The sequence below is a fragment of the Asterias amurensis genome, chromosome 1 (assembly GCF_032118995.1).
Source record: "Asterias amurensis chromosome 1, ASM3211899v1".
NCBI lineage: Eukaryota > Metazoa > Echinodermata > Asteroidea > Forcipulatida > Asteriidae > Asterias > Asterias amurensis.
The window spans coordinates 36,013,537-36,038,953 of NC_092648.1; the positions used below are offsets into that span (position 1 = coordinate 36,013,537).

Sequence of the window (25,417 nt, forward strand, 5' to 3'; positions counted from 1 at the left end):
CCAGCCCAAGTTGATAATTCTGAAAAAACTGCGTGCAATCTTAAGATTGTGCATTATTTTATATATTTTTTTCCCGGTCTGGCCCCAATGCAAAAGAAAATGGTTGCGGTGCGTGAGAGCACAAGACAGACTTGGTAGGTCTGCCATAATTGCTTCATAAAAAGTTGGGAAGGAATGCATTCTGCTCTACCAGCCAGGCTTCTATGGTGGGATAATACCCATACCTACATCCTTACAGACTGTGAAGGGAATAACCCCACTTCACCCCCAGGAGTTGGTGGCAATGTGCCCTGGTGACAGTTGAAGTGAAGTCCTCACCTTGAAGTGGCCGTCCATGGCCTTGTGATGTTAGGTCATCCATTTCAGAAATATCCTAAAGCAATATTGTTATAAATATTACACAAAAATTGTTTTGTAGCTGTGAGGATTGTGACTGCAATCCAGCCGGTAGTTTCAACACAACATGTGAGTCCAACAATGGCTTGTGTATCTGTAAAGAACTGGTAACCGGTCGCCAATGTGACACGTGTAAGAGTGGTACAAGCAACCTACAAGCTGGTAACCCGCTGGGGTGTAGTAAAGGTTAGTGACAAGGAGATGTAATATTATTTATTTTGGTGTTTACCCATAACCACCGATATGTGTTAGCACTGTATACTCAGTACTTACCCGGGTTCTGTTACGTGTGTTCGATGTTCGATCGAGGCAAAGTCTGCCTCGATCACCCCCACACAACTTTGTTTATTTTTTTAAACATTTAAATTGTTAATAACAATTACTCAAAAAATTATTTTATTGTTCAGAAACATATACTCTAATGTTTGAAGAAAAAAATTCGATTTCCAGGTGACTTTAACGGCCTTGGGGTGCTGTTGCACAGAATATCTCCTCATTAATCTCTGACAATTTGTCCTGGCAGCTCCAGAGCAGCAGCCTGCCCCCAGCTGGAGCGCCTTGACGCCCTATTCTCTCCTCTTGGTATGGGACCCGCCTGACGCCCCCAATGGTAACATCATAGGGTACAGACTGTACAGGGACAGCGCTGTGGTTTATAGCGGAGTGTATGGAGGCAATCCACTAGGTAAGCATATACCCCCCAGTAATATACATGTAGTACTTCGAAAAATTGAAAAAAATACAGAGAAGTACATACTTCATTTCATTGATTGATTCTGGTTGTGAAGCCAAGTACTCTCAGAAAAGTTAACTTAATGACTGTGCAAGCCAAGAACCCAATGGAGAGAAGGCAATGATGAAGTTTCACTTGTTTATATTCGGAGGAAAACCCCAGAGAATTATTCCAGGAAAGACCACTGTCGTGTATGGACTGAAACTCAATTTGCATAGCGCCCCCGGTGGGATTCGACCCGTGGTCCAAGAGGTGGAAGGTGAGACAAGACACTACTGCCAACCTGACCGCACAGATCCAACAGCATTTGAAAAGGATGAAATCATTTCCAAATCTGAGAATTAATCAAATTATGACTTTCTTATTACTTCAGGTACCCAGCAGTATGAAGACGGTGGTCTGTCCCCTTACACCCAGTACATTTACTACGTGCAAGTCGTTAACGAAGCCGGTAGTACATCCAGTCCAGCGATCACAGCAAACACTCCCGACGCCATCCCGGCAGACTTCGACATACTCACCATCACCAACGTAGCTGCCCGTACTGCCCAGTTCTCCTGGTTCAAACCCCCACAGATCATTGCTCCGATAACCCGGTACATCCTTACCTCGGTCACGCCCAGCAAACCCACCCCTGAAACCCAGCATTACAGCGGGCTTGCCACCAACTACGCGGCGACTGATCTCATACCCTTCACCAATTACACATTCTTCTTGACGGTGTGTACAGCTGATGATTGTGGGAAGGGTGTAGGGGCGCTTGCTTACACCCCTATGGCAGCCCCTGAAGGTGTGCAGGACCCAGATGCAGTCGGGATCAGCACCTCAGCATTTCTTATCACATGGGAACCGCCATCTGAGCCAAATGGTGAGTATTCTCACATCTAACCAAAAATATACACAATTGGCCCCGGGAGACACGTGACTCATAATTCGTATCAATGAATCAATCAATCGTTAAATTGATAAGGTGTCAATCCAACAGTCGTTGCTAAAAGCGCTGTACAGTAGGCTTCTGAAAAAAAAAAGATTTTAGCAAAGTTTTGAAATTTACTGTTGTATACAGTGTAAACAATCCAAGCAGCCATGTCCAGTGGCAGAAGCAGCCATGCTTGACCTTGCACACTGTGGGTTACTCACTTGGTTTGTTTAAATTGTAAACCATTGCTATGAGTCACATGAGTCCACTCGCAGTTTTACGTATATTTTACAACTCTTTGACCTTCTGCTGATTGGCACGCGAAGTACAATTTGCACATAAAAAGAACCTGTTGTTTCTGGCAGCAGATTAAAGAACCCATGGTTTCTGACAGCAGGTTGTGCCATATAAATGAATCTCATAATTCAAAAACTCTGAATGCCTTTCTTTTAAAAATAAATAAATTGCTCTTAACAAACTTATCATTATTAATAATGTCGTGTAATCCTTCCCAGGTATCATCACACACTATGAGTTATTCATGCGCGGTCTTCCAGGTCCAGACGGTTCCCGTGACCCCCCAGTGACCCGTATATTCCACCCGGCTGGTTACTATAACCCTAGACCCACGGTGACCCCATTAGAGACCCCTGCAGACCCACCGGCTACCAACTACACACAGGACGGGCTGGATCCATTCACTGTGTATGAATTCAAAGCAACGGCAAGGAATGCTGCTGGAACAGGGGAGAGTGACTGGGTACCGGCTAGAACCCTTGAGGCTTGTGAGTGCTCAATTATTATCTGTGTTTACAACTGTCCCATGTGCATCCAACCGAAATGATCCCTTAATTAACGATACTGATCCCTGAATGTTACATCTTAGAAAATATATAATTCATTTTCCATCGCTCTATGAGATTTTGCAAAAAGACTAAACTATTATTGGACACTTCTGTCTTGTAGCACCTGTGTCTACCCCAGCTCCGTATGCATATGGCATCTCAAACTCAGAGTTGAATGTAACGTGGCTGGAACCCACTGAGAGGGAGGCCTTGGGAGTTATTATTCTCTACAACGTCTACCAGATAGTGACCTCTGATGACCCCTTCGCACCTCCCGAAGTAGAGATGGTAAGTCAGCCATAAGACAAAATTTGCTCAGGTCACAACAACTGAGAAATCGTGCGCCTCGACCGTCGGGATCTTGTCGTACAAGTTGAAAATATTTACTGTTGCCGTTGTTAATTTTTTCGAGTGGCGACTGTCTCAAAATCATAGCAGTTACACTCAGGTTGTAAACAATCGCCGACTGAAAAGTTCCCGATGGTCTTAGCTCAGGCGCAGTGTGATCCTGAAAAGTCAGTCACCAACTGTTTTGTTGTTGACGCAAGGTCGAACTGAGGCGGCTTAACACAAAACAACCACCAGACTAATTAAAATACCCACTGTATTTGGATGTTAAAGTCACACTTCCAGGGGTTAAGGCATTCTAGGACAGAAAACAAAATGGCACTGCGAGATCACACACCATTGGGTATGTGGTCAAGAGTTTGTCAAACTCACTGAGTGGAATAGATGTAGAGGTCAATGAGACGAACTGTTAGAAAAATTTCATGCCGTACAAATTTTAGATGTATATGAGTGCATTGTCATCAGGCATGCCAGGTGAAATCTAGACTATTCCATTTTATGAGGCGACGGCAAAGCTGAGTGAAATGTAACAACCAGATTTTATTTACATATACAACAAATACGTTGTTAGTTAGTCTTGAAGTGATACCACAACCATTTATGTTGGATCTTTCTCTATTCTCTAACAGTTAATCCACACATCAGACGGGTCAAGTAGTTTCTTCATCGTGTCTGATCTTTTACCTTATTCATCTCATGAGTTTATCATCGAGGCCTGTAACAGCATCGGTTGTGTGAAGAGTCAAAGATCAGCTGGCAGAACGCTAGAATCTGGTAAAGTGTTCGGACTTTTTGTAGGAGTGCGTTAAATGGTTTATAATAATAAGGGAATAAAAGGTGGCAATGAGGTCTTGAAAGGCTGTTTAGAACCAGCAGGGTTGTGGGTGTCTGATAAAGGACCAAGCTGAAGATGATGGCCTTTATCACACAGCTTCTAAGGTTTTATGGCAGTTTAACACCAACACTTTTACTTACCATTCATAAATGCCTTTTTTTTGTTTGAAGGGTTACAAAATGTAAAAATGTTTACTTGCCTCTGGTTAAATTTTTGCAAGTCATGTCGCCAGGCTGTTTTGTCAGAAGGTTAAATTGCTAGCAGGCTATGTTTAGCACACTAACAGATTTTACAGTGGGCATTGTATCTATTGATTGCAGTAGAGCTTTATAAGCATCCGCCTGAGCTTGCATTCCAGCTTTCATGGCAATTAATTTTTATGGTAATTTAATTTATTTAATCAAAGTATTTTCCAAAGGTATACCCTCCCTATAATCCTTCTTTATTATTTTGTGTTCTTTTGACAGCCCCTGAAGGACTCCAACCACCTGTTGTTAACGGATACAACTTCTCCACCATGTCCGTCACATGGGAACCCCCCAAGCAGCAGAATGGTCCCACCCCACTTTACCATGCTTCACGCACAATAGCATCCTTTAACACTTTCCCACCGAGGGTGGAAAAGGGAACAAGGTTTCCTGGAGGGGCATACTATTTATTTGCGAGCTCCATACTACCAAGCTCTGCTTACACAGGTAAGAAAAGTGATCAGAACATTGTGTTTAATTTAAAGAGCTACAAATTATTTCTTTAGATGTACTCACTAGACTTTTGTTCAGAACAACGACACTTCATTACTGCTTTTTCATGGTACAAAACTGCCATTTGTACCTGTAATTTTCTAATCCTTACACCCTATACATGTACCTAGGCCTGGTTTGACTCACGCTCGGAGTACCACGTGGATTGGGTCTTCAGTCCTTACCTGACTGTGGGTTTCCCTGAAAAAATTCTCTGGTTTCCCTCCCACATCTAAAACTGAATTACATCTTTCATTTTCTTCTCTCTATTTGATTCTTGGCTAGTACAGTGATGAAGTGATGATTTTTTTGGGAGTCCTTGGTTTCACAACCAGGGCCCAATTTCATAGCGCTGCTAAGCAAAAACATTTGCTTAGCATGACATTTTTCCCTTGATAAAAACAGGATTACCAACCAATTGTCCACGTGATTTTTAGGATAAGCAAACAACAGCTGAATACCAGTAACAAGCAACATGAAACAAATGGAAATTTTGTTGGTAATCCCGTTTTTATCAAGGATGAAATTTCATGCTAAGCAACCTTAGATGGGTATGTGTGGGAGGTAAATGCCCTCCTGTGATGCAGGTGGCTCAGGGGTCCGCTAATATACACTACTACCGAGCATTTCTTTGAGTGGGGAAAGAATGACCTTTGCTATTTTACCGGTTCATAGGTATTGAGTTTGAGTTCCGCGTTGAGCGTACAACCTCGCCCACCTCGCCCGTGGACGCCCTACTCCTGCTCGCCATCTCTGCTGGCGAACAAGAAGAGTTCATCGCCATCCAGCTGCGAGGTGGTCGTCCGTGGTTTCTGTTTGATCCTCAGGGTGGGGTAGCTGCTGTGACGCCCACTAACGACGGAGGACGTGTTTATGATGACGGGGAGTGGCATCATATAGTAGCTGTACGGGATGGTGTGGATGGGACGATCACTGTGGATGGAGTGTATACAGGTAAGATCAAGTTATGGTTTATATTTATTTATTTATATTTATTTCATTTCCCCTTGGCTGTGCAGTCTAGGGTGATGGACTCAAGTTCTAAAAGTTCTGAATGTGAGTTTGAATTCCAGCCTTGTCAGTCTTGACACTTGTGTCCTTTAGCAAGGTACTTTATCATGATTGCTTCTCTCCATCCAGGAGTAAAGAATTCCTTCTCATTTAAGTCAACTTCTGATTTTGTCTGAACCCACTCACTCACAGCGAGTATTTACCTACATTTTGTTGTACCTCTGCCAGGCAAATCTTCAAATAATAGACGGTGCCAGTCACGCCCTTTTTCAAACATTTTTGGGAACTTGTTGGTCCCACGTAGCTGCTTTAACACCCAAAGGACGTAACTCACACACTTAAACGGGTCCCAATGTTCGAATACGCTCGATGCTTTTAAATTGGTAACAATTCATTTCACAGGTCAAGCCTCCGCCCCGACATCATCCAAAATCATCGGCATGACAACCGGTCTCTACGTAGGAGGCACCCCGCCCGATTTCACCATCACAAGAACTGACACTGGAAACAGCACCCTCATCCGCCGGTCATTCGTCGGATGTATGCGCGGATTGCGTGTTGAAAGACAGCATGTACCCACTCCAGTGTGGGCGGAGCTTGAATGGGAGGAGGCTGAAGAGAGTAGGAACACGGTAGCGGGATGGCAGGGGTGTCCGGTTGATCTCTCAGAAGGCACTCACTTCTTGGGAAAGGGTAAGCTTACAAAGTATACTTTTAGTTTTTGCAACCATTCGGTAAGTTTTAATTCTTTATAAATGTAGATATGTACAATAAAACTAACCTGTCAAATTTCATTCCAAAAGGTTGAACAATTTTTTAGATATCGCCGAAAATCCAGAGTTGACATGTCCACGAAGAAAAAACAATACAAATTGGAATACACAATCTTAACCGTTTCATGCAGAAGCGTTTGTCAGATTGAAATGTTTTGAATCCTTCTCTCTTAAACCACACGCCTTTGATGGGATTTGTTTCTCAAAATATTATGCATTATCAACAGCTGCCGTGCTTCTTACAAGGTGAGTTTGTTGATGGTCGTAAGAGATAGGGAGAGGATTGGAGATAAAATCTATGGCAACTAATACAAACGAATTTCATTACATGTTGTAGGTTATGCCATCCTTCCTGAGGGTATAGTCACTGGTGGACAAGCCTTCATTGCAACCATGGAGATAAGAACCGAACTCAACACTGGGCTGATCATGTTTGCTTATGGGTCAAACGGAGCCTTCGTAATTCTGCAACTTGTCAACAGTAACCTGGAGGTAAGATTGCTGAAAGTTGTGGATTGAGTCCTAAATTTGGGGACAAATGGAATCTAACTGGACTGCGGTCACTGGGCAAACTAGCCTATTTCATTTCATTGATTATTTCTGGTGAATCCAGGACTCTCAGAAAAGAGAACTTATTCACTCTATAAGCCAAGCACAATGGAGAAGAAGACAAGGAAGGAAGTTTCAATTTTAGATGTGGAAGGGAAATCCCAGAGAATTATTCCTGGGAAAACCCATGCTGTCAGGAACTGAAAACCCCAGTCCACATAGTGCCCCATGTAGGTTTTGAACTTTCTTAGAGGTGGAATGCAAGTAGTAATCTAGTGGACAAGACATCTACTGCACTGAAAACATATTCTGGGAAGACGTCTGCCTTGTGAATTGACTCCCACCCGAGGTGCTTTTGGATTTTTTCCCTGCTGAAGTTTGAAAACACCATGTTTAATTGTAAATCATACAAGTCAAAAATTAAAACTCAAAATTTCTTCACCATTTCAATGCAAGATTGTTATTGGATAGAGTTATGAAATAATTCTGTCCGAAGTGTAAGGGATTGTTTTATCCCTCATGATGGAAAACATAAATTTAAATAAAGTTCTCTCCAAATACTCTTTTGCAGTTGACTCTGTACACCGGAGCTGGAAGTCGTTTAACCCTGACCACATCCGGTGGTAACCTCTGCGATGGTCAATGGCGCTCGCTCACCGTGGTACAGAATGGCCCACAGGTGACCCTGAGTGTCCTAGGTAGACCTATGGAAGTGGGTTCAGGGGACAGCTCCCCGTTGGTCATCACATCAGAGTTGTTCATGGGAGGAATTCCTGACGAGTCAGCGGCGACGGACTTTGTAGAGGAGGCTGGGTTGTCTCTGCAGTCAGGTTGGTTGCCGTTCAACTTTTGTGTTTTTTTCTGTAATTTTTTTAATATTTATATATATATATGTATTTTGTTTGCCTATATGAACCAGGGTTATTTATAAAGGGTACTTTTTGGACGATTTCTTTTGCATTTTTTAAAACAATTACGTACATTTTATTACATATATGAACTATTTTTACTTGTAAATGTATTTTTCGGCCTGGACGCCAGTGCAGTTAATAAACAAACTGCCAAAGTGCATGAATGTATTTAAGAATGTCACTTTATAAATCAATATGTTATTCTATCCTCTGCCCAGGTTTCGGTGGCTGTATACGAGAGATGGTCGTCAGTGGCCAGACGGTTGATTTCACAGTCCAAGGAGTCAAACTCTCCAACGTGTACCTTGATGGATGTCCAGCAGCGACACAGAGTCAGAATCCATGCGTTGGATTAAACGTTGCTGCTGTGTACACTGGACAGGAGATGAGCTTCAACGATAACGCACTGAGAACATACACAGGTTTGTTAGCTTTTCTGTCTCATCTCGTCTTAGCCTATTGGGTTCTCTCCCTGCATTTTGCCTCTGTGGACCCTATTTCTTCATCGACTCAAAAAGTTGATAACCACCAGGGCCCAGTTTCATAAAGCTGCTAAGCACGAAAAATTCCCTAGCATGAAATTTCTTCCTTGATAAAAACAGGATTACCAACCAAATTTTCATTTGTTGCATTTTCCTTTGTTACTGGTATTCAGCTATTGTTTGCATATCCTGAAAATCACATTGAAATTTGGTTGGTAATCCTGTTTTTATCAAGGCAAAAATTGTCATGCTCAGCAAATTTGTGTGCTTAGCAGCTCCATGAAATTGGGCTCAGTTCTTTTTAGACCCAACACTACTCAAAAAGAGATATTCACATGGTGTTACTGCAAACCTCTCTTAGTTGACTGCTTTAATTACACTTGTATTCGTGTTCATGTGTGTTGTGTTGTCATTTAGCCTTGGAAATGTCAGGCCACTAACGAATTTTGCTTTTACACCCTAGGTCCTTTTGGTTGGTAAGCAGTTTGCAACAGCTAATTTTATTTTTTTTTAAATTTGTTTCAGAATATTTGTATCAAGTATCAGCGAGTAACAGTCGGGGGTCGACTTCAAGCAGCTGGTCTGTGGGAAGAACAAGAGAAGGACGTAAGTAGAAGTCAAGTCTCTACTAGACCCTAACCCTATCCTGTCATTATCCAGAAGTGCCAGAATTGATGGAGGAAAGTATAGACATCTCACTAGAATTGTTTATTGGCTCTCCTTGAAGACTAAGTCGCCCCTCTTTTTTTCCGATTCATAAACACCTTTCAGCATCCAAATATCTTTAAAAGTTAAGAAAAATCTGAATATTTAGGCTTGGGTCAAATCTGTGTTTAATTTCTATCCATGATAAGCGCTATTTCTTAAATCAAATGGCTCAAAAAAAAATTCACTTCGAAGTAATGCAATTAGGGAAAAAGGAGATCAGTTATTATCCCCCCAAATATGAATCTGAGAAGCCTTACTGTAGTTATTCTTCCTGCGTTGACATATTTGCTCCGGATTTTTGGCAATATCTCAAAAAACGCAACCCCCTTTTGAAATGAAACTTTCACAGGTCAGTTTAAATGTATACATCTACATTTTTGTAGGATTAAAACAATCAGCTGGCTCTAAAATCTAAAGGTATGCTTTGTATGTAAAGTATAGTGAAGAACCCACTCGTCTGTCTTTTGCTTTTCAGCACCCACCGGAGTAACCCCACCTACCGACCCTGTGTCTTTAAGTGGTTACACCATACAGCTTAGCTGGCAAAGACCCACTGGTAACACTGGACTCTTACTCCACTACATTCTGACTGCTTATGATCAGGATCGCACCAATGAGCTACCGATACAGAGATATTACAATGATACTGGGCCAGCGGAATACACAGGTAAATTCAAGACATTTCAGGGTTTTTGCCGATATTAGTTAAAATATCTTGGTGAAAATAAGTTTCCATCATTTCCATCAATTTAATTACCATAAGATCTTACTTGGTAAGAAGCACTGCAGCTGAGAAACGATTCCCTCCTAAGGAATGTGGTTTTAAAGAAAGCATTCAAAAGATTGTCAATCTGAGAAACGTTTTTGCATGAAACATTTCTCACATTGGGTATTCAAATTATGTATTTTTCTTCCTGTGTAGACTTCATTCTTTTCGGCGAAAAACTTCCTACTTTTGAACTAAAATGTTCACAGGTTAGCTATATTGTGTGTATCAACCTTTAAGTAAAATTTAAACGAAAACCAAAGGTACTTTTTGCCTTTAAACAATGTTAAAGTAAAATTGGTTTAACCATGTTGAATCGGTAGTGTGGAGTGTGGATTAACTTTCTAAAGTTTTTGCTTCTCAATGACTTTTATCCGTTTTGGGTCCATTAAGAACACAACTGTTTAATTGCTCTGTTAACCATTCCGGATTTCCTTCTCAATTTTACAAGAATATTATGTGTTTTTTTGCTTGATCAGGAAATATCACCATGGTTGTTCCATTCACCAACTATCAAGTCTCCGTAGCTGCCTGTACAGCAGGAGGCTGCACTGAAAGCTCAGCTGTACCAGTCATGACTCGACAAGAAGGTTGGTATTTCACCTGTCTTATTCTTCCTTCTTGAGTGCAGCCTTCAAACGATTCGCACTGCCAGACACACCAAGGCTGCGTTGTACAAGAATTGGTCTCATACTTCAAAAACAAAGCTCCACAATACCTTGCAGAAAAAGATTTATTCAGTGTCAGCCGCTCATATTGTCTTGTATGCGGTTAAAGCCATTGGACACTTTCTGAACAGAACAAAAATTAAAAGTTCACAGATTTACAAATAACTTACAGGGTTTACAGAAGGTAATGGTGAAAGACTTCCCTTGAAATATTATTCCATGAAATGCTTTACTTTTTTTAGAAAACATTAAAACAAATATCAATTCTCGATATCGAGAATAACAGATTTATTTTAGGCGCATGTCATGACACAGCGAAATGTGGGAAAACAAGGGTGGGTTTTCCCGTTATTTTCTCCCGACTCCGATGACCGATTGAGCCTAAATTTTCACAGGTTTGTTATTTTATATATTTTAAGTTGTGATACACAAAGTGCTGGCCTTTGCACAATACTGTTTACCGATGTTGTGCGATTGCTTTTAGTTGAAGTCAATGACTGTTCGACTCTACTATTATGAACTTTACTTTTACTAGCGGAACCATGTTAATCATCCACACATAAATTTGCGCAACATTTTTGGCTACAAAAGCCATAAAACTTGAAAATATCATTTCACATATTATCGGTTGCAGAGTTAATAAAGATAGTTAAACGAATTTAACTTCTGTAGACAGTTCTGCAATAAATTGAGTTGAGTTAAACTGAATTATTTCCATTGGTATCTCCAGCTCCTTCAGGAGTGGTTTCCCCAGAAGCTACGATCATCACAGCCAACATGATGACATTGGCCTGGCCTCTGCCTCACCGACCCAATGGCATCATTACCAGCTACAACCTCATTATGAATGATATATCAATCTACACTGGTTCACAGCGCATCCACACAGAGTCTGGTCTCCAGGTGTATACTGCATATACATTTAAGATCACAGGTAAATCATTTATGGTGATAATTGTGAATAGATCACACATAATGCTGAGCTCGAATGGCGTAAGTCAGCTGTGTACAGACAGTATCAATATGATGTAGAACACAGAAAATGCTGAGCTAAATTGTGCACGCCCTCTATGTCAGCTGTGGACATACATGTAGAGTATCTAGACCATGCGAAATTCCTGTTTGTCGGAATTGTCCAGATAAACCAATGGGAAAACTAAATTTTGGTAAACAACTAAAAGGTCCGTGTTCATTAGTGCCGTAAAGCAGATATGCATACTAAATACGCCTTACATGAGTTCTATTTCTGTGGTGTGATGTCATGTACCACTTAGTAACATACACTGGCTCCAAACATTCAACAGAAGGGAATCATAAAAAAAGATTTGAAACTTTGCACGGTGGGAGTTTAATCATGTGAGGTTTGCAGTAGCACCATATGAAAGTCTCTTTTGAGTTGTGTTGGTTCTGAAAAGAATCAGTGGTTGACAACTAAATGATCTGATCAGTGTATTGCTTATTTTAATGTACATGTATCATACTACAATGTATTTCCCCAGCCTGTACAGCAGTTGGCTGCACAGACAGCCCAGAGGTCAGTATTACCACAGCCCAGCGACCTCCATCCTTTGTAGCCCCGCCTACCCTCCTCGTCCGGGGGCCTACTTCCATCGAGGCCAGCTGGGTCGAGCCACCTCAACTGAATGGCCGTTTGGAGAGATATCTCCTCTATCGGTCCGTCGAGTCAGGAGATGTGGGTGAAGGAATTTATAATTCCAGCGTGCTGATAAGGAGTCACGTTCTCTCGGAGTTGACGGCAGGAACTATGTATCTAGTCACGCTCAGCGTAAGTAGCAAATAAAGTTGTCAGAACTTATTTTTTAGCGGTGGGAGTTTAGAAGGAACGACTGTCTGACTGTGTCATACTTTGGCAATGACCTCAAAAAGGAATTGTGTAAATTTTATACAAAAAAGTTCTTGTTATCAAGATGGTTATTGAAGTTAGCATCGTGCTAACTGGTTTCATCTGAAGTGCCTCCTTTGATTACAAAATCAATAAAAGTATGTCGAAAAATTCAAATCTTCAAAGATCTGGGAGATCGCAACTTTTGTAACTATCCATGGTGTCAGTTTGGATGCTGCCCTTAATACAGCCACAGATGCAATTGGTACTCATGCGCTGTCACCCTCGCTAACTGTGGATGGATTTGACTTTCTTGATACTTTCACTTTACACTTCACACAGGCAAAAAACATTCACAGGAATTAAACAATACAATCCTGAAAATATAGTGACATATTTTTGCTGTTTTATCAATATTTAGTTTAGACACTGTATTCAATTGAAAACTTTTACATTTGCCTATAAATCAATATTACTTTGACAAAAAACAAACAATGACCAGTGTGTTAACATTTTCCTCTCATGTAGGCTTGCACAGGGGGAGGTTGTACCAATAGTGCACCAGCCACTGCCCATACAGAAGAAAGCATTCCAGAAGGTGTACCTGCACCCTCTGTTGTGGTCGTCAGCCCTTATCATCTCTCTGTATCCTGGACTGAACCTGAGGAACCTAATGGTATGTAGTGCATTACTTTTTTTTTTTGGGGGGGGAGAGATTGCCTGACATCACAAGGCCACAGACGGCCACTTCAAGCTGAGGGTTACACTTAACTGATTTGGGTTATGGACCCAAATCAACTGCCACTATGGGCATGTTGCAACCTACTCCTGGGGCTGAAATAGGGCTACTCCCTTCACAGTCTGATGCCTGAATTTGTTATTTGTCACAACCGCTTTATCGGCCCCAAATTTATGCTGTTTTAAAAAAAATAAAAGTTTAAAAGGTATAAAGTAATAAGTAGTTATAAACCAAAAGTGAAACTGGCTGGGAAATCAAAAGGGCAACTGGTTTGAAAAGTTTAAAATCATTTGTGGTTGAACTAAGACACATCTACTAGATCCAGATTAATGTTGGTTCTCTACTAATTAAACCATCTAGCCCTATGTGGGTGGACTCCCTATTTTGTCAATACCTTTGTTTAGAGGTGCCAGTCAGAAGGTGTACAAAAGTTAATAAATGGTATAGCTATAGGGATCACACACAAGTTTGCGATCAACCTGGGAAGCAGCAGGAGAGGGGTCTATTTGGCACTGCTTTATCAGAGTTGTAGAATGTAATTACTTAAAATGTTTATAAGGGATTAAGTAAATTATATCAAATGTTATTAATATTATTTTTCAACTCCTTCTCCTCTGCCCCCATCCTAGGTGTCATCACAAGATATTCACTCATCCAAGATGGCTCCGTAGTCCAATCCAACCTCAATACGTCATACCAAGTCACTGGTCTCACACCCTACAGCCTCCACCTGTTTCGTCTCGAAGCCTGCACCTCAAAGGGCTGCTCCTACGGTCCTGAGAGCTCTGCGCGTACAGCAGAGGCGCCACCAGAGGGCAGCATTATGCTGAGCGTGTTTGTGACCGACGCACGAACGGTTTCGGCGCGCTGGACTGCGCCCAGCAACCCCAATGGGAGGCTACAGTATGAGGTGCTGTTCACTGGGATATTCTACGTGTCCCCAGGTATGTTGCTTAGCAGAAACTGGTAACCAGTGAAAATACCATGTGATGTTTTTTTTTTAATGACTGGTTCCCTGCTATTTTTGCTTATCAGAAAAACGTTGCTTAGGAGCTTAACGAATTCTGGCCCAATACATGTAGCAGGTATCAATTGGTTTGACCTAGTGTCAGACGCTATATGCATTGCAATTCATGATATAGTTTGGCTGGTTACCTAATGAGCCATTCAGAACAATCAATGTTTTAAAAGAAAATTGTTTTGACCGCCACCCAAATTTCAGTTTTATAATATAATCCATACACTGAATAAACAAAGTTATGCCTCAATTGAACCATAAATTTGAGGTCAAAGGTCTTCAACATGATTTGTTTTTAATGGCTTTTTATTGCTTAAGCAAACAACTGATACTTTTTAGTTTAATCAGGAATGAAAGTGACAATCTTGGCCAGCTTGATTTTGTCTTCTCTTTCTTTTTATAATATACATGTATCCTTGCCCAATAGCACTGTTTTTCCCTTGCTGGAGTTTTCTACCCACATCTAAAAACAGTTATTTCTTATGACCCACTCACAAACAAGTTTGAAAAAGAATTTGATAAATTTGATTTTTGGTTTTTGTGTATGATCTTCTAACACTGTAACAACTACAAATATGGCAAATTTCTTCCATCAAATGGGGTTCTATACTGTCCTTTAATAAAGACTTCAAAAGATAAAATTTTTGCTCTTTACATGTCTTTTTTTTCCTGCATAGAAATGGGAATGTACAACACCATATCTCAAACCAGAACCTTGCTGAACACCACTGATGCTAATGTACTAGTAGCAATCTCTGGTCTGATCCCGGACTCTTCATACACGGTGCAGGTGCTTGGTTATAACACACAGGGAAGCTTACTCAGTGACCGGCAGAGTGTAGTCATGCCTAATGGAAGTAAGTCTGTTTCTGTCTTGTATTTTTAAAAGATTTCTTGTCAAATCAAAAGGGTGGGGCCTAGTGTTTTTATGAAAAATGGAAGCATGTCATTTTATCAAAATTACAATGATAAACAAACACATTTTTTTAATATTATTTTAAAGGGCACTGGACACTATTGGTAATTACTCAAAATAATTGTTTGCATAAAACTTACTTGGTTAACAAGCAATGGAGAGCTGTTGGTAGTATGAAACATTGTAAGAAACGGCTCCCTCTGAAGTTATGTAGTTATTGAGAAAGAAGTAATTTTCCACTAAAATATTCAAATTTGATTTCGAAACCTCAGATTAGATTTTGAGGTCCCAAAATAAAGCATCTAAAAGCGCAAAACTTTGACAACCAATAGAGTTTAAATCTTCACAGGTTTTTTTATTTTGTGACCTTTGTTGAGATACACCAAGTGAGAAGACTGGTCTTTGACAATTACCACCGGTGTCCAGTGCCTTTAACGTTCTCAAATTAAATCATATTTAATTAAATTTATTCAATCATCAGGTCCAGATGGTGTATTTCCACCCACCCTGGTCACCCTATCTGCAATGTCAATCCGTGCACAGTGGCAAAACCCTGCCAGGAACAACGCCCCGGGTGAAGCCAGGTTTCAACTCCAGTTCAGACCCTCTCTCCAACCAGGTCTTCAGGAAGAGTAAGTGATTTTTACATTCTAAATATTACCTTCTTATTTTATTAACATTTTCACGAAGTTCAAAATCACAAAATTTGGCAAATCGGATTTTGTACAAATTGATGGTATGTACTCATTACTGATAAAGTTTTAGCAAGTTTCAGGATTTAGCTCATAATAGTTTTATAATTGCACTAATAAGCACGACCGATGAATGCTAGATTTGCCATTTTTGTTTCTACTTTGTCAAGTAGTAAGCAGTTTCTGAAACAGCAGTTTTTGAAATAGTTTAACCACAGTTTTTTCTGAGTAACACATACTTTTGGCTATGTCATCATACTAGGAAACACCGAGGCGAACCCCTTCTCAGTGCACTGGGTTCTTTTACGTGCCTTGCACAACACGCGTTAATTCTATTGTGTTCTACCATCTTTGTGTTTCAGTCTGTTCAATGCTCCTGTGAGTGTTAACAACTACATTAAGACTGGTCTGAAAGCCTACACTGAATATGAGTTTAGAGTAGTAGCAAGCAACAACTATGGAGAATCAGAGAGCGATTGGACAGCTGCAGTAACAATGGAAGCTGGTAAGGGAGATTTTATTTTAAGTTTTTATATGAGAGATTGCCTTGCATCACAAGGCGGTGCGGCCACTTCAAGGTGATGGCTACACTGAACCGTTTTGGGCTATTGAGCCAAATCGACCATGTCAACTGCCACTAGGGACATGTTGCCATCAACTGGGTCTGAAACACACTTACCCCCTTCACAGTCCGTATGGATGTAGGCATGGGTATCATCCACTAGGAGCCACCTAATCATGGGGCTGAAACACACTTACCCCCTTCACAGTCCGTATGGATGTAGGCATGGGTATCATCCACTAGGAGCCACCTAATCATGGGGCTGAAACACAGTTACCCCCTTCACAGTCTGTAAGGATGTAGGCATGGGTATCATCCACTAGGAGCCACCTACTCCTGGGGCTGAAACAGGGTTACCCCCTTCACAGTCTGTAAGGATGTAGGCATGGGTATCATCCACTAGGAGCCACCTACTCCTGGGGCTGAAACAGGGTAACCCCCTTCACAGTCTGTAAGGATGCAGGCATGGGTATAATCCACTAGGAGCCCGGCTGGTAGAGCAGAATGCCAGTTCCGCAGTCTGACATTGGGCCAGTCTGACGTACCTCGTATTAACAAGAGTTGACTTATACTATGCCTGATTTGTAGCAGAGGAAGACGTCCCAAAAAGAAAATAATAATCTTTCTTTTGCATGCTATGATAATATGAAAGAAAATGAAAAGTATTTAAGAACAACATAATGTTCCTACACTCTTTCTTTCTTGTACAGAAGGACCCCCCCCCCAAAAAAAAAAAAAAAAAAAAAAAAATCTTCTATAGCATTCCTGAGATTCACAAAACACCTGGGCCCAATTTCATAAAGCCTGTAAGCACAACAATTTGCTTAGCATGAAATTTCTTCCTTGATAAAACCAGGATTACCAACCAAATCGCTACATGATTTTCAGGATAAGCAAACAGCTGAATACCAGTATCAAGCAATATGCAACAAATGGAAATTTGGTTGGTAATCCTGTTTTTTATCAAGGAAGAAATTTCATGCTAAGCAAATTTGTATGCTTACAGACTTTATGAAATTGGGCCCTGATAGACACCATGCCCCAATGTATCCCTAGCGCCGAATGAGTTTACTGTATTAGCAGTGATGTCTATCAAAGTTAACCAACCTAATTTTCCTCCACAGCGCCTGGCCCTATTGATCCACCAATGGCGACCATCTTGGATGCATACAGCATGTATGTAACATGGGAGGAGCCAGAAGAACCAAATGGAATCATAGTCAGAGTCAGACTGTACCAGAATAACCAGCTTAGAGAGATTGTAAGTAACTTGAGAAATAGACCGGTTTAAAGGCAGTGGACACTGTTGGTAATTACTCAAAATAATTATTATCATAAAACCTTTCTTGATTACGAGTAATGGGAGAGGTTAATAGTCACCCTTTGTTCTTTTGTCTTGTATGTTTTATGATTATTTATTGTGATATTTGGAAATAAAAATAAACAAAAACAAACAAACAAATAGTATTAAACATTACGAGAAACAGCTCCCTGTGAAGTGACGCAGTTTTCGAGAAAGAAGTAATTTTCCATGAATTTGATTTCGAGACCTCAAGTTTAAAATTTGAGGTCCCAAAATCAAGCATCTGAAATCACACAACTTCGTGTGACAAGGGTGTTTTTTTCTTTCAGTTTTATCTCGCAACTTTGACGACCAATCAAGCTCAAATTTTCACAGGTTTGTTATTTTATGCATGTGTTGAGATACAGCAAGTGAGAAGACTGGTCTTTGACAATTACCAATAGTGTCCACTGGCTTTAAGTCAAATAAATTATAAATATTTTTAAGTTAATCAATGCCTTCTTAATCATGAATGTAACATGCTTTTTCCACCTGTTTTCTTCAGTTGGCGGGCAATGTAACAGAGTTCCTTGCAGATAGCCTGATGCCGTACACCCAGTATAACTTCCATGTGGAGATGTGCAACAGTGCTGGATGTACAAGCAGCGTTCATTCACTGACCTACACCACACCACAAGCAAGTCAGTACCTCAATTCTTGTTCTCTGTCTTGATATTTCAAAGTAACGCATGATAAAACACTCTATTTAGAATGGCTGACTTTCTACCTTCCGCCCAGGTAGTAGTTTTTAAAAGCCATTGGACACTTTCAGAAAAAAAGAAAAAAATTCACAGATTTACAAATAACTTACAGGGTTTACAGAAGGTAATGGTGAAAGACTTCTCTTAAAATATTATTCCATGAAATGCTTTACTTTTTGAGAAAGAATTAAAACAATTATGAATTCTCGATATCGAGAATTACGGAATTATTGTAAACACATGTCATGACAAGTCTACTCCGCGGTAATAGAATATTAAAAAAAGGCAAGTTTTCAAAAGAATATAATCTATTAAATGTACACATGGTGTTACAGCAAACCAAATATACATTGATACCTCACCATGCAATGCCTCAAATCCCATACAGCATTGTGTATAGAATGAACATGTAAACATCTGAAACTTTGATAATTTGAAAGCGAGTAATTCTCTTTTAAAATCTCTGCCTTTTTTTATTCACAGCTCCTTCCGGCCTTGACCCTCCCTCCCTCCGCTCCGAGACCCCAACCTCAATCCTCATCAGTTGGTCTCCACCAGACTCTCCTAGTGGAGTCCTGACAGGATACGAGATTGAAAGACGCAAGAAAGGTCTCTCTGCGGTCACCACCGTGGTATCCGTCGGCCCGGACGTCCCGTTGGTTTATCTGGACCAGTCGCCTGCCGTCACACCGTTTACTGTGTTTGAGTATAGAGTACGAGTGCGGAATGGTGTTGGTGGGTCATCCAGCAGCTGGCAAGAGGTCACGACTCTTTCAGCTGGTAAGTGGAAGAGTTGATTGAGTGGACGGGGGTCTGTGTTTTTTGGATTTTCTATGACAAACAACCAAAGTAGTTATCGGTAGCGATTATGTAGATTGTTGCAAGGTTGGCAGTGATTGAGGAAAAATAGGATAGAAAAAGGAGATTGTTGAGAATATTCTTAATATATTAATTACCATAACTCAGTATATATCAATGAGGTTCCTAATTTAATCTTCGTCATCATTTCAACCTCGGTCAACCAGCATCATCTGTGATAAGAGACAGTTAAAATTGATACTCTCCAGGGGCAAAATTCATCGGATGAAATTATTTTCAGAAAAATGGGTCTGTACTTTTTTGTGCGGGAATGTTATGGTTTATTCCTGAGTTTCAATGATATTCAATTAAAATGTCCCTGAATTTGACATTTTATATTTGTATAATGTTTTCATTTTGTGTAGGCGCCTTGATTGGTTTGATCCATATTATTCGAAATATTCCTCCTTTGAATGTTAGTTAAATTTTTCTTCAATAAAATCAGGAATAAATCTGTTAAAAAGTTTAGGGACCCATTTTTCTCAGAATGATGTCATCAGATTCTTTGGATGTTGACATACTTTGCACTGGAAGGGTGTCAAATACAAACTAGACAACTTACACCACTTAAACATGAGGAAAAAGAGCTTATCACAGAACTGAATTTGACATTTCCCTTCTTCTTTATGTTTCCTGTAGTCCTCATAACCCAATTCTAATTTTAAAACCATATGTGAGAAAATGTTGAAACTTTGTATTCATCATCACTATCTTTGAATTTACTCACAGCTCCAGGGGGAGTAAACGCACCTATTGTAACCAGCCTGGACCACGTGTCCATGCTTGTTACATGGCAGCAGCCAGCCTTTAGCAATGGGGAAATCATAAGCTACACCATACGGATGCCACAGCCTAGAGTGTACATTGGAGACACCAACATGACAAGCAAAGTAGTCAGTGGTCTGGTGCCCTACACCAACTATCTTGGTAAGTTGTGTATGTTTAGATTGATAAAAGGAACAGACCTTTATTTCCACAATTAATTTCAGAACTCTCCCTGATTCTGCAGAAAGTTCCCTGAAAATAAAGCAATCTTTCAAAATGTTTAAGTCCAGGTCTTGACACTTGTGTCAATAAATGTTCTTTTCTCATAAACAGTTACCCTAGAGGCATGTACCATCGGTGGTTGCACAGAGAGCAGTGGCACCCCAGCCCAGACGGATCCTTACTTCCCTGAGGGTCAGGGGGCCCCTAGAGGCGACCCTATCACCCAGACCTACATCTCAGTCACGTGGAGCGCACCCATCAAGCCGAATGGTCCAAATATCAGATATGAGCTGCATAGGATGAAGTTAAGACAACCACTACAGCCAGGTAGGTAGTACAACTAGTTGAGGCTGCTCGAGGCAAACTTGACTTGACACATTGTGACCAATGGTTTTGTTTTTGCCATGAAGCCTAAACCTGATAGCGCGTACGGTCATCTTGAATCTGAAAAATGTAAGGGTGACGCAGGCCTCCACCGAGAAGGAAAATGTGATTCAATGCTGAAAATTATGCATGGTTTGCCACTATTTTCTCCTGACTTACACAATGGATTACATGTAAGCCAAAATATTTGTAATTTCATATAGATGGCTGATCACATAAAAACATGAGTACTGTATAATACATTTAACCCTAATAACAATAATAATATGACTTGTAATGCGCACTTATCCACCCTGATGGGTGCTGAAGGCGCAGTAAAACCAACAACAAACAAAACAAAACAAAGAAAAACAGACACAACAAAATTAGTCCTTGAAAACCTGTGACATAAGATAATGTTTGAGAAAAGATTTGAATGTTGTGGTACAAATACAAGATCTAAGATTAAGTGGTAGAGACATCCAGATGCGTGGCGCAGCTGAAGAAAAAGACCTGTCTCCCCATGAGTTTTGAGACTTGGGTTCAATGAGAAGAAGCATGGAACTTGATCGAAGATTTCTTGATGGAATGTAAACTTGAAGAAGTTCAGAAATATAGTGGGGAGCCTTGCCATGAAGTGCTTTGTGAACAATGAGCATCAGCTTGAAGATGATTAGTTGAGAGATAGGGAGCCAGTGTAGTTGTTTCAGAATGGGGGTGATGGAACAGGATTTCTTAGATAGTGTCACAATGCGGGCAGCAGTATTTTGGAGGCGTTGAAGACGGGAAATCTGGTTGTTAGGAAGACTGTAGAGAAGAGCATTGCCAATAGAGTCTGTATAATACATTTTACAAAGTAATTTAAATATGAATCTCAAAAGACTATTATGTGTTGTTTTCTTAACTCACTGTTTCTTCATCCCCGTCAGGCATGGCAACAGGCCTAGGTTTCTGGCAGCTCATCTACAGTGGCACAGACACATCATTTGCTGATCTCGGACTGACCACCTACACAACCTACCAGTATCGCATCACAGTCTCCAACGACATCGGCCCCTTGACCTCCGACCCTAGTGATGAGGTCACTACACTGGCAGGTCGACCGTCTATCGGTGCATTCATCTCTGCAGTTGCTGTAGACCATGTGACAGTTATGCTCAGCTGGACAACACCAAGTATGTCGCTCTAAATTTCGCAGAATTTTTGTCTGTGAAGCATAATGAGGATTTCACAATAATAATAATAATCAGTTTTTAAAAAAAAATGGCGCTTTCCACACCTGAAGGGCGTCTAAAAGCGCTTCCAACATTATTGCCCCTGGTCACTTGGCCCTACATGTAATTCATTCCTTAAACCATAGCTCCCTGGGGAGTACACAGCCTGTGCAACAAATATGCGCTACTCTGTACCCATTTACCCCTGGGTGAAGAGAATCAATTATAGTTAAGTGTCTTGCTCAGGGACATAAGTGTCACAACCGGGACTCGAAATTGTGATTCAGTAACTAGAGGACAATACATATTCTAGTCATGTGAAATCAGCGATTAGCTTTGGTAGGATCGTACCCACAACCTTGATATTGCAAGTCCTTCTGTCTACGTGACATTTTCTTCTTCCTCAACATTGTACTATTCTTAATGTTTCAGCGCTCCAAGAATTACGAGGTGATGTCGTCAACTACTTTGTTGAATATGGTGCAAGCTCCACCCCAGGGATTCGAACCATGAACACCCATCCACCGGGGGTAGACAGTACCACTATCGGACTGCTCATGCCAAACACACTGTATGAGTTCCGGGTTCTAATCTCCAATGGTGCTTACAATGTATCTAGTAACCTGGCCTATGCAGAGACCAAAGATGGATGTGAGTAACGGACTTTATGGTTTCATGTTAACTTTTATTAACACCAAACTCTTCTATATATTTTATTAACATGAAAATCTGAGGAGCCCATGTATATTAAGTGTTATCAGTAACACCAGGGGCCAATTTCATAGAGCTGCTTAAGCGAAAAAAATGCTTAAGCACGAAAATAGCTTGCTTATTTTACACATGTTACTGGCCAAAATTCCATCCCATATACATTGCTTATGACTGGTATTTAGCTTATTGTTTACTTGGCATAAGAATTGAGTGGAGTCTTGGCCGATAATCTGATTTTACAAAGCAAGGTTTTTTTGTGCTTACGCAAAATTTTATGCTTAAGCAGCTCTATGAAATTTGGCCCAGAGCTTGAGTCCAGTGTGCTTGACCACCCTGCCATGAAATGCCACATCAATAAACAAAAAATAAAATTTCTTTAACAGTAGGACCAAATGCAGAGACATTGATGGTCATTGATGGAATTCTTTTACTCAAAGCATCAACCCAGTATAATGTCCTTTTTCCATGCTATTTCTGTTGGTCTCAGTAGGAAAGTTGGAATTATTGAGATTTTTAAACATTGTTTGGGGTAGAGTAAACAAAGTTTGTTTACAATTGGCGTGTTGACACTAGTCCGATGGCTTCAACAAGGCTTTAGGATAATTTGTTTTGTACTCTTAGTAACACAGAGCACTCTGTTCAAGGATGTGTCTGCCCAAAATTTATAGATTTGAAAATAAAATCTAATATGTTATCTTGCTTCTCTCCACAGCTCCTGGAGGTTTCTTAGCGCCCAGTATTTACATCTTGAGCCCCTCAGCATTGCAAGTATCTTGGCAGGAGCCGAGTCAACCCAATGGTGATATACTTAGATACTCTGTGTATCTAGATGATGTTGTTATGGCTACTCTACCGTCGTCAACGTTCTCTCATATTCTGCCCAACCTACAGCCGTATACCATCTATGCAATACAGGTCGGTTTTTTAAGGTTATTCAAAAAGTAGTTTAAAGGCCCTGGACACTTTTGGTAGCAACTCAAAATAATTATTAGCATAAAAACGAACTTGGTAACAATCAACCGAGAGCTGTTGATAGTATAAAACATTGTAGGAAATATTTGAATTTCAAAAGACTTCAGACCTGAAGTCTTTTTCAGGCATCTGAAAGCACAGAAATAAATACAATAAAGAGGAAGAATTATTTTCTTGCAACTTCAATGACCAAATGAGCCAATAGTTTCACAGATTTGGTTTATGCAAATGTTTGGATACAACAAGTGAGAATACTTGTCTTTGAAAATTACCACACAAGTCCAGTTCCTTTAACCGTGCTTTATTCTGGGTTGTTTGAGATCGTTTGAGTTTGTCACACTTGTTAGTTTCTTACAGTTTTTTTTTTAAATAGCCCAACCTTAAGATTACATATTGTGAGAGAAACATTGCAGCATAATTTGGGGAAAACAATAAATAAATTTTATTTCCGTTTACATTTGCAGAAAAGAAATCACGTTGACTAATATTAAAAAACTTGTTTTGGTTAATTCACTGTTGTCCCGTCTATGTTACTATTTGCTTTGTATCAAAAAATTAATTTCAGGTGGAAGTCTGCACAGTGTACGACTGCCTCCTCAGTAACGCCACCTTGACCACAACTCTTGAGGCGCCCCCAACGAGTATAGTGCCTCCTAACCTACGCGTATTGGGCTCCTCGGTCATCGATGTGAATTGGGCGACCCCAGCCCAGCCCAACGGCATCATCATACAGTATGAACTGTTCCGTAGGAACTACATGCCATGCATGGAAGAGTGAGTCGCCTTCAATCTTTCCATTCAATTTTTACAAAAACTTTTGAATCAACTTAAAAATCATTCCAATGGGCATAATATTCTCTCTACTCAATGGGCATATAACATTGTGAAAAGTCTATTAGCATCTTCCGTTAAGGCCCTTCACCATGTGTACATGCGGATCAACCTTCCGTTAAGGCCCTTCACCATGTGTACATTTAGGTCAACCTTTAGACTCAGTAGAATGTTTCCTACTTTTTTCAAAGACCAAATATCATGTTTGTTTTAAGCTTTATACATTTAACATTACAACTTTTTTTTTTAACCCTGACACCGATATAGTGTTGAGCTTTATATACTCAGTACTTTCCCAAGCTCTGTGAAAAAAATCGCAGGCAAATAACGCAGGTTTAAATCCCACCCAAGTGATTTGTCCATGGTTTGTCCACAGAAGTATACAGTGCTTGATACACATCGCTGTAAGGGTAAAAACCAAGTTGTATTATTTATTTGTGATGCAAATAAATAACATCTATCATACTTTAACATGATAAAGCTGGACAGTTCTTTTCAGAACTTAGAAGTCTCCTGAACATCCGATAAATCTACTCCGGGGTAGTAGAATATATCAAGACAGTTCGCTAAAGAACAAACTGTACCTGGCAAGTAGATACACACATGATGTTACCGCAAACCAAATATATATTGATACCTCACCATGCAATGCCTCAAATCCTATATACTTTAACATTGTTATTCATTATTCAACAGTGAGGGTTCGAATCCAGTCAGAGACTCGTGTGATTATCTTGAGTGTAGCATAACAGAGAGCATCTGTGGAGGCGAGTGTTACTCAGGCAGCCAGGTAAAACAAAAAATTGTCACAAGTTTCTTTATAAATAGTAACAAGTGTCTCTTAAAGGGAAGATATACATTAGGTAATCACTTCTAAAAAATAAATGAAAACTTAATTGAGAATCATTTCACTTTGAGGTAATGTGATTATGGAAAAAGATATCATTTTTTTTATTAAATGTTAATTTGCTAAATGTTAATGTA

At 40.2% G+C, this 25,417-nt stretch overlaps 1 protein-coding gene across 3 annotated transcripts in view; it reads left to right on the plus strand.

Moving 5' to 3' along the window:
* LOC139938442 (usherin-like) overlaps window positions 1-25,417 on the plus strand; it is a 64,776-nt gene that overhangs the window by 13,832 nt on the left and 25,527 nt on the right. For all 3 annotated transcript variants that reach the window (XM_071933977.1, XM_071933985.1, XM_071933994.1), the window contains exons 15-46: window positions 419-582; window positions 920-1,081; window positions 1,503-1,997; window positions 2,564-2,833; window positions 3,015-3,181; window positions 3,871-4,015; window positions 4,544-4,771; window positions 5,492-5,770; window positions 6,230-6,520; window positions 6,938-7,092; window positions 7,721-7,979; window positions 8,279-8,482; window positions 9,068-9,148; window positions 9,726-9,917; window positions 10,496-10,606; window positions 11,415-11,618; window positions 12,184-12,470; window positions 13,056-13,203; window positions 13,896-14,210; window positions 14,962-15,141; window positions 15,682-15,832; window positions 16,255-16,397; window positions 17,579-17,715; window positions 18,302-18,437; window positions 18,981-19,277; window positions 20,085-20,282; window positions 20,454-20,669; window positions 21,635-21,880; window positions 22,352-22,570; window positions 23,343-23,545; window positions 24,168-24,376; window positions 25,130-25,223. In XM_071933977.1, the coding sequence (XP_071790078.1) occupies window positions 419-582; window positions 920-1,081; window positions 1,503-1,997; window positions 2,564-2,833; window positions 3,015-3,181; window positions 3,871-4,015; window positions 4,544-4,771; window positions 5,492-5,770; window positions 6,230-6,520; window positions 6,938-7,092; window positions 7,721-7,979; window positions 8,279-8,482; window positions 9,068-9,148; window positions 9,726-9,917; window positions 10,496-10,606; window positions 11,415-11,618; window positions 12,184-12,470; window positions 13,056-13,203; window positions 13,896-14,210; window positions 14,962-15,141; window positions 15,682-15,832; window positions 16,255-16,397; window positions 17,579-17,715; window positions 18,302-18,437; window positions 18,981-19,277; window positions 20,085-20,282; window positions 20,454-20,669; window positions 21,635-21,880; window positions 22,352-22,570; window positions 23,343-23,545; window positions 24,168-24,376; window positions 25,130-25,223 (6,586 nt within the window). The remainder of the gene's footprint in view (window positions 1-418; window positions 583-919; window positions 1,082-1,502; window positions 1,998-2,563; window positions 2,834-3,014; window positions 3,182-3,870; window positions 4,016-4,543; window positions 4,772-5,491; window positions 5,771-6,229; window positions 6,521-6,937; window positions 7,093-7,720; window positions 7,980-8,278; window positions 8,483-9,067; window positions 9,149-9,725; window positions 9,918-10,495; window positions 10,607-11,414; window positions 11,619-12,183; window positions 12,471-13,055; window positions 13,204-13,895; window positions 14,211-14,961; window positions 15,142-15,681; window positions 15,833-16,254; window positions 16,398-17,578; window positions 17,716-18,301; window positions 18,438-18,980; window positions 19,278-20,084; window positions 20,283-20,453; window positions 20,670-21,634; window positions 21,881-22,351; window positions 22,571-23,342; window positions 23,546-24,167; window positions 24,377-25,129; window positions 25,224-25,417) is intronic.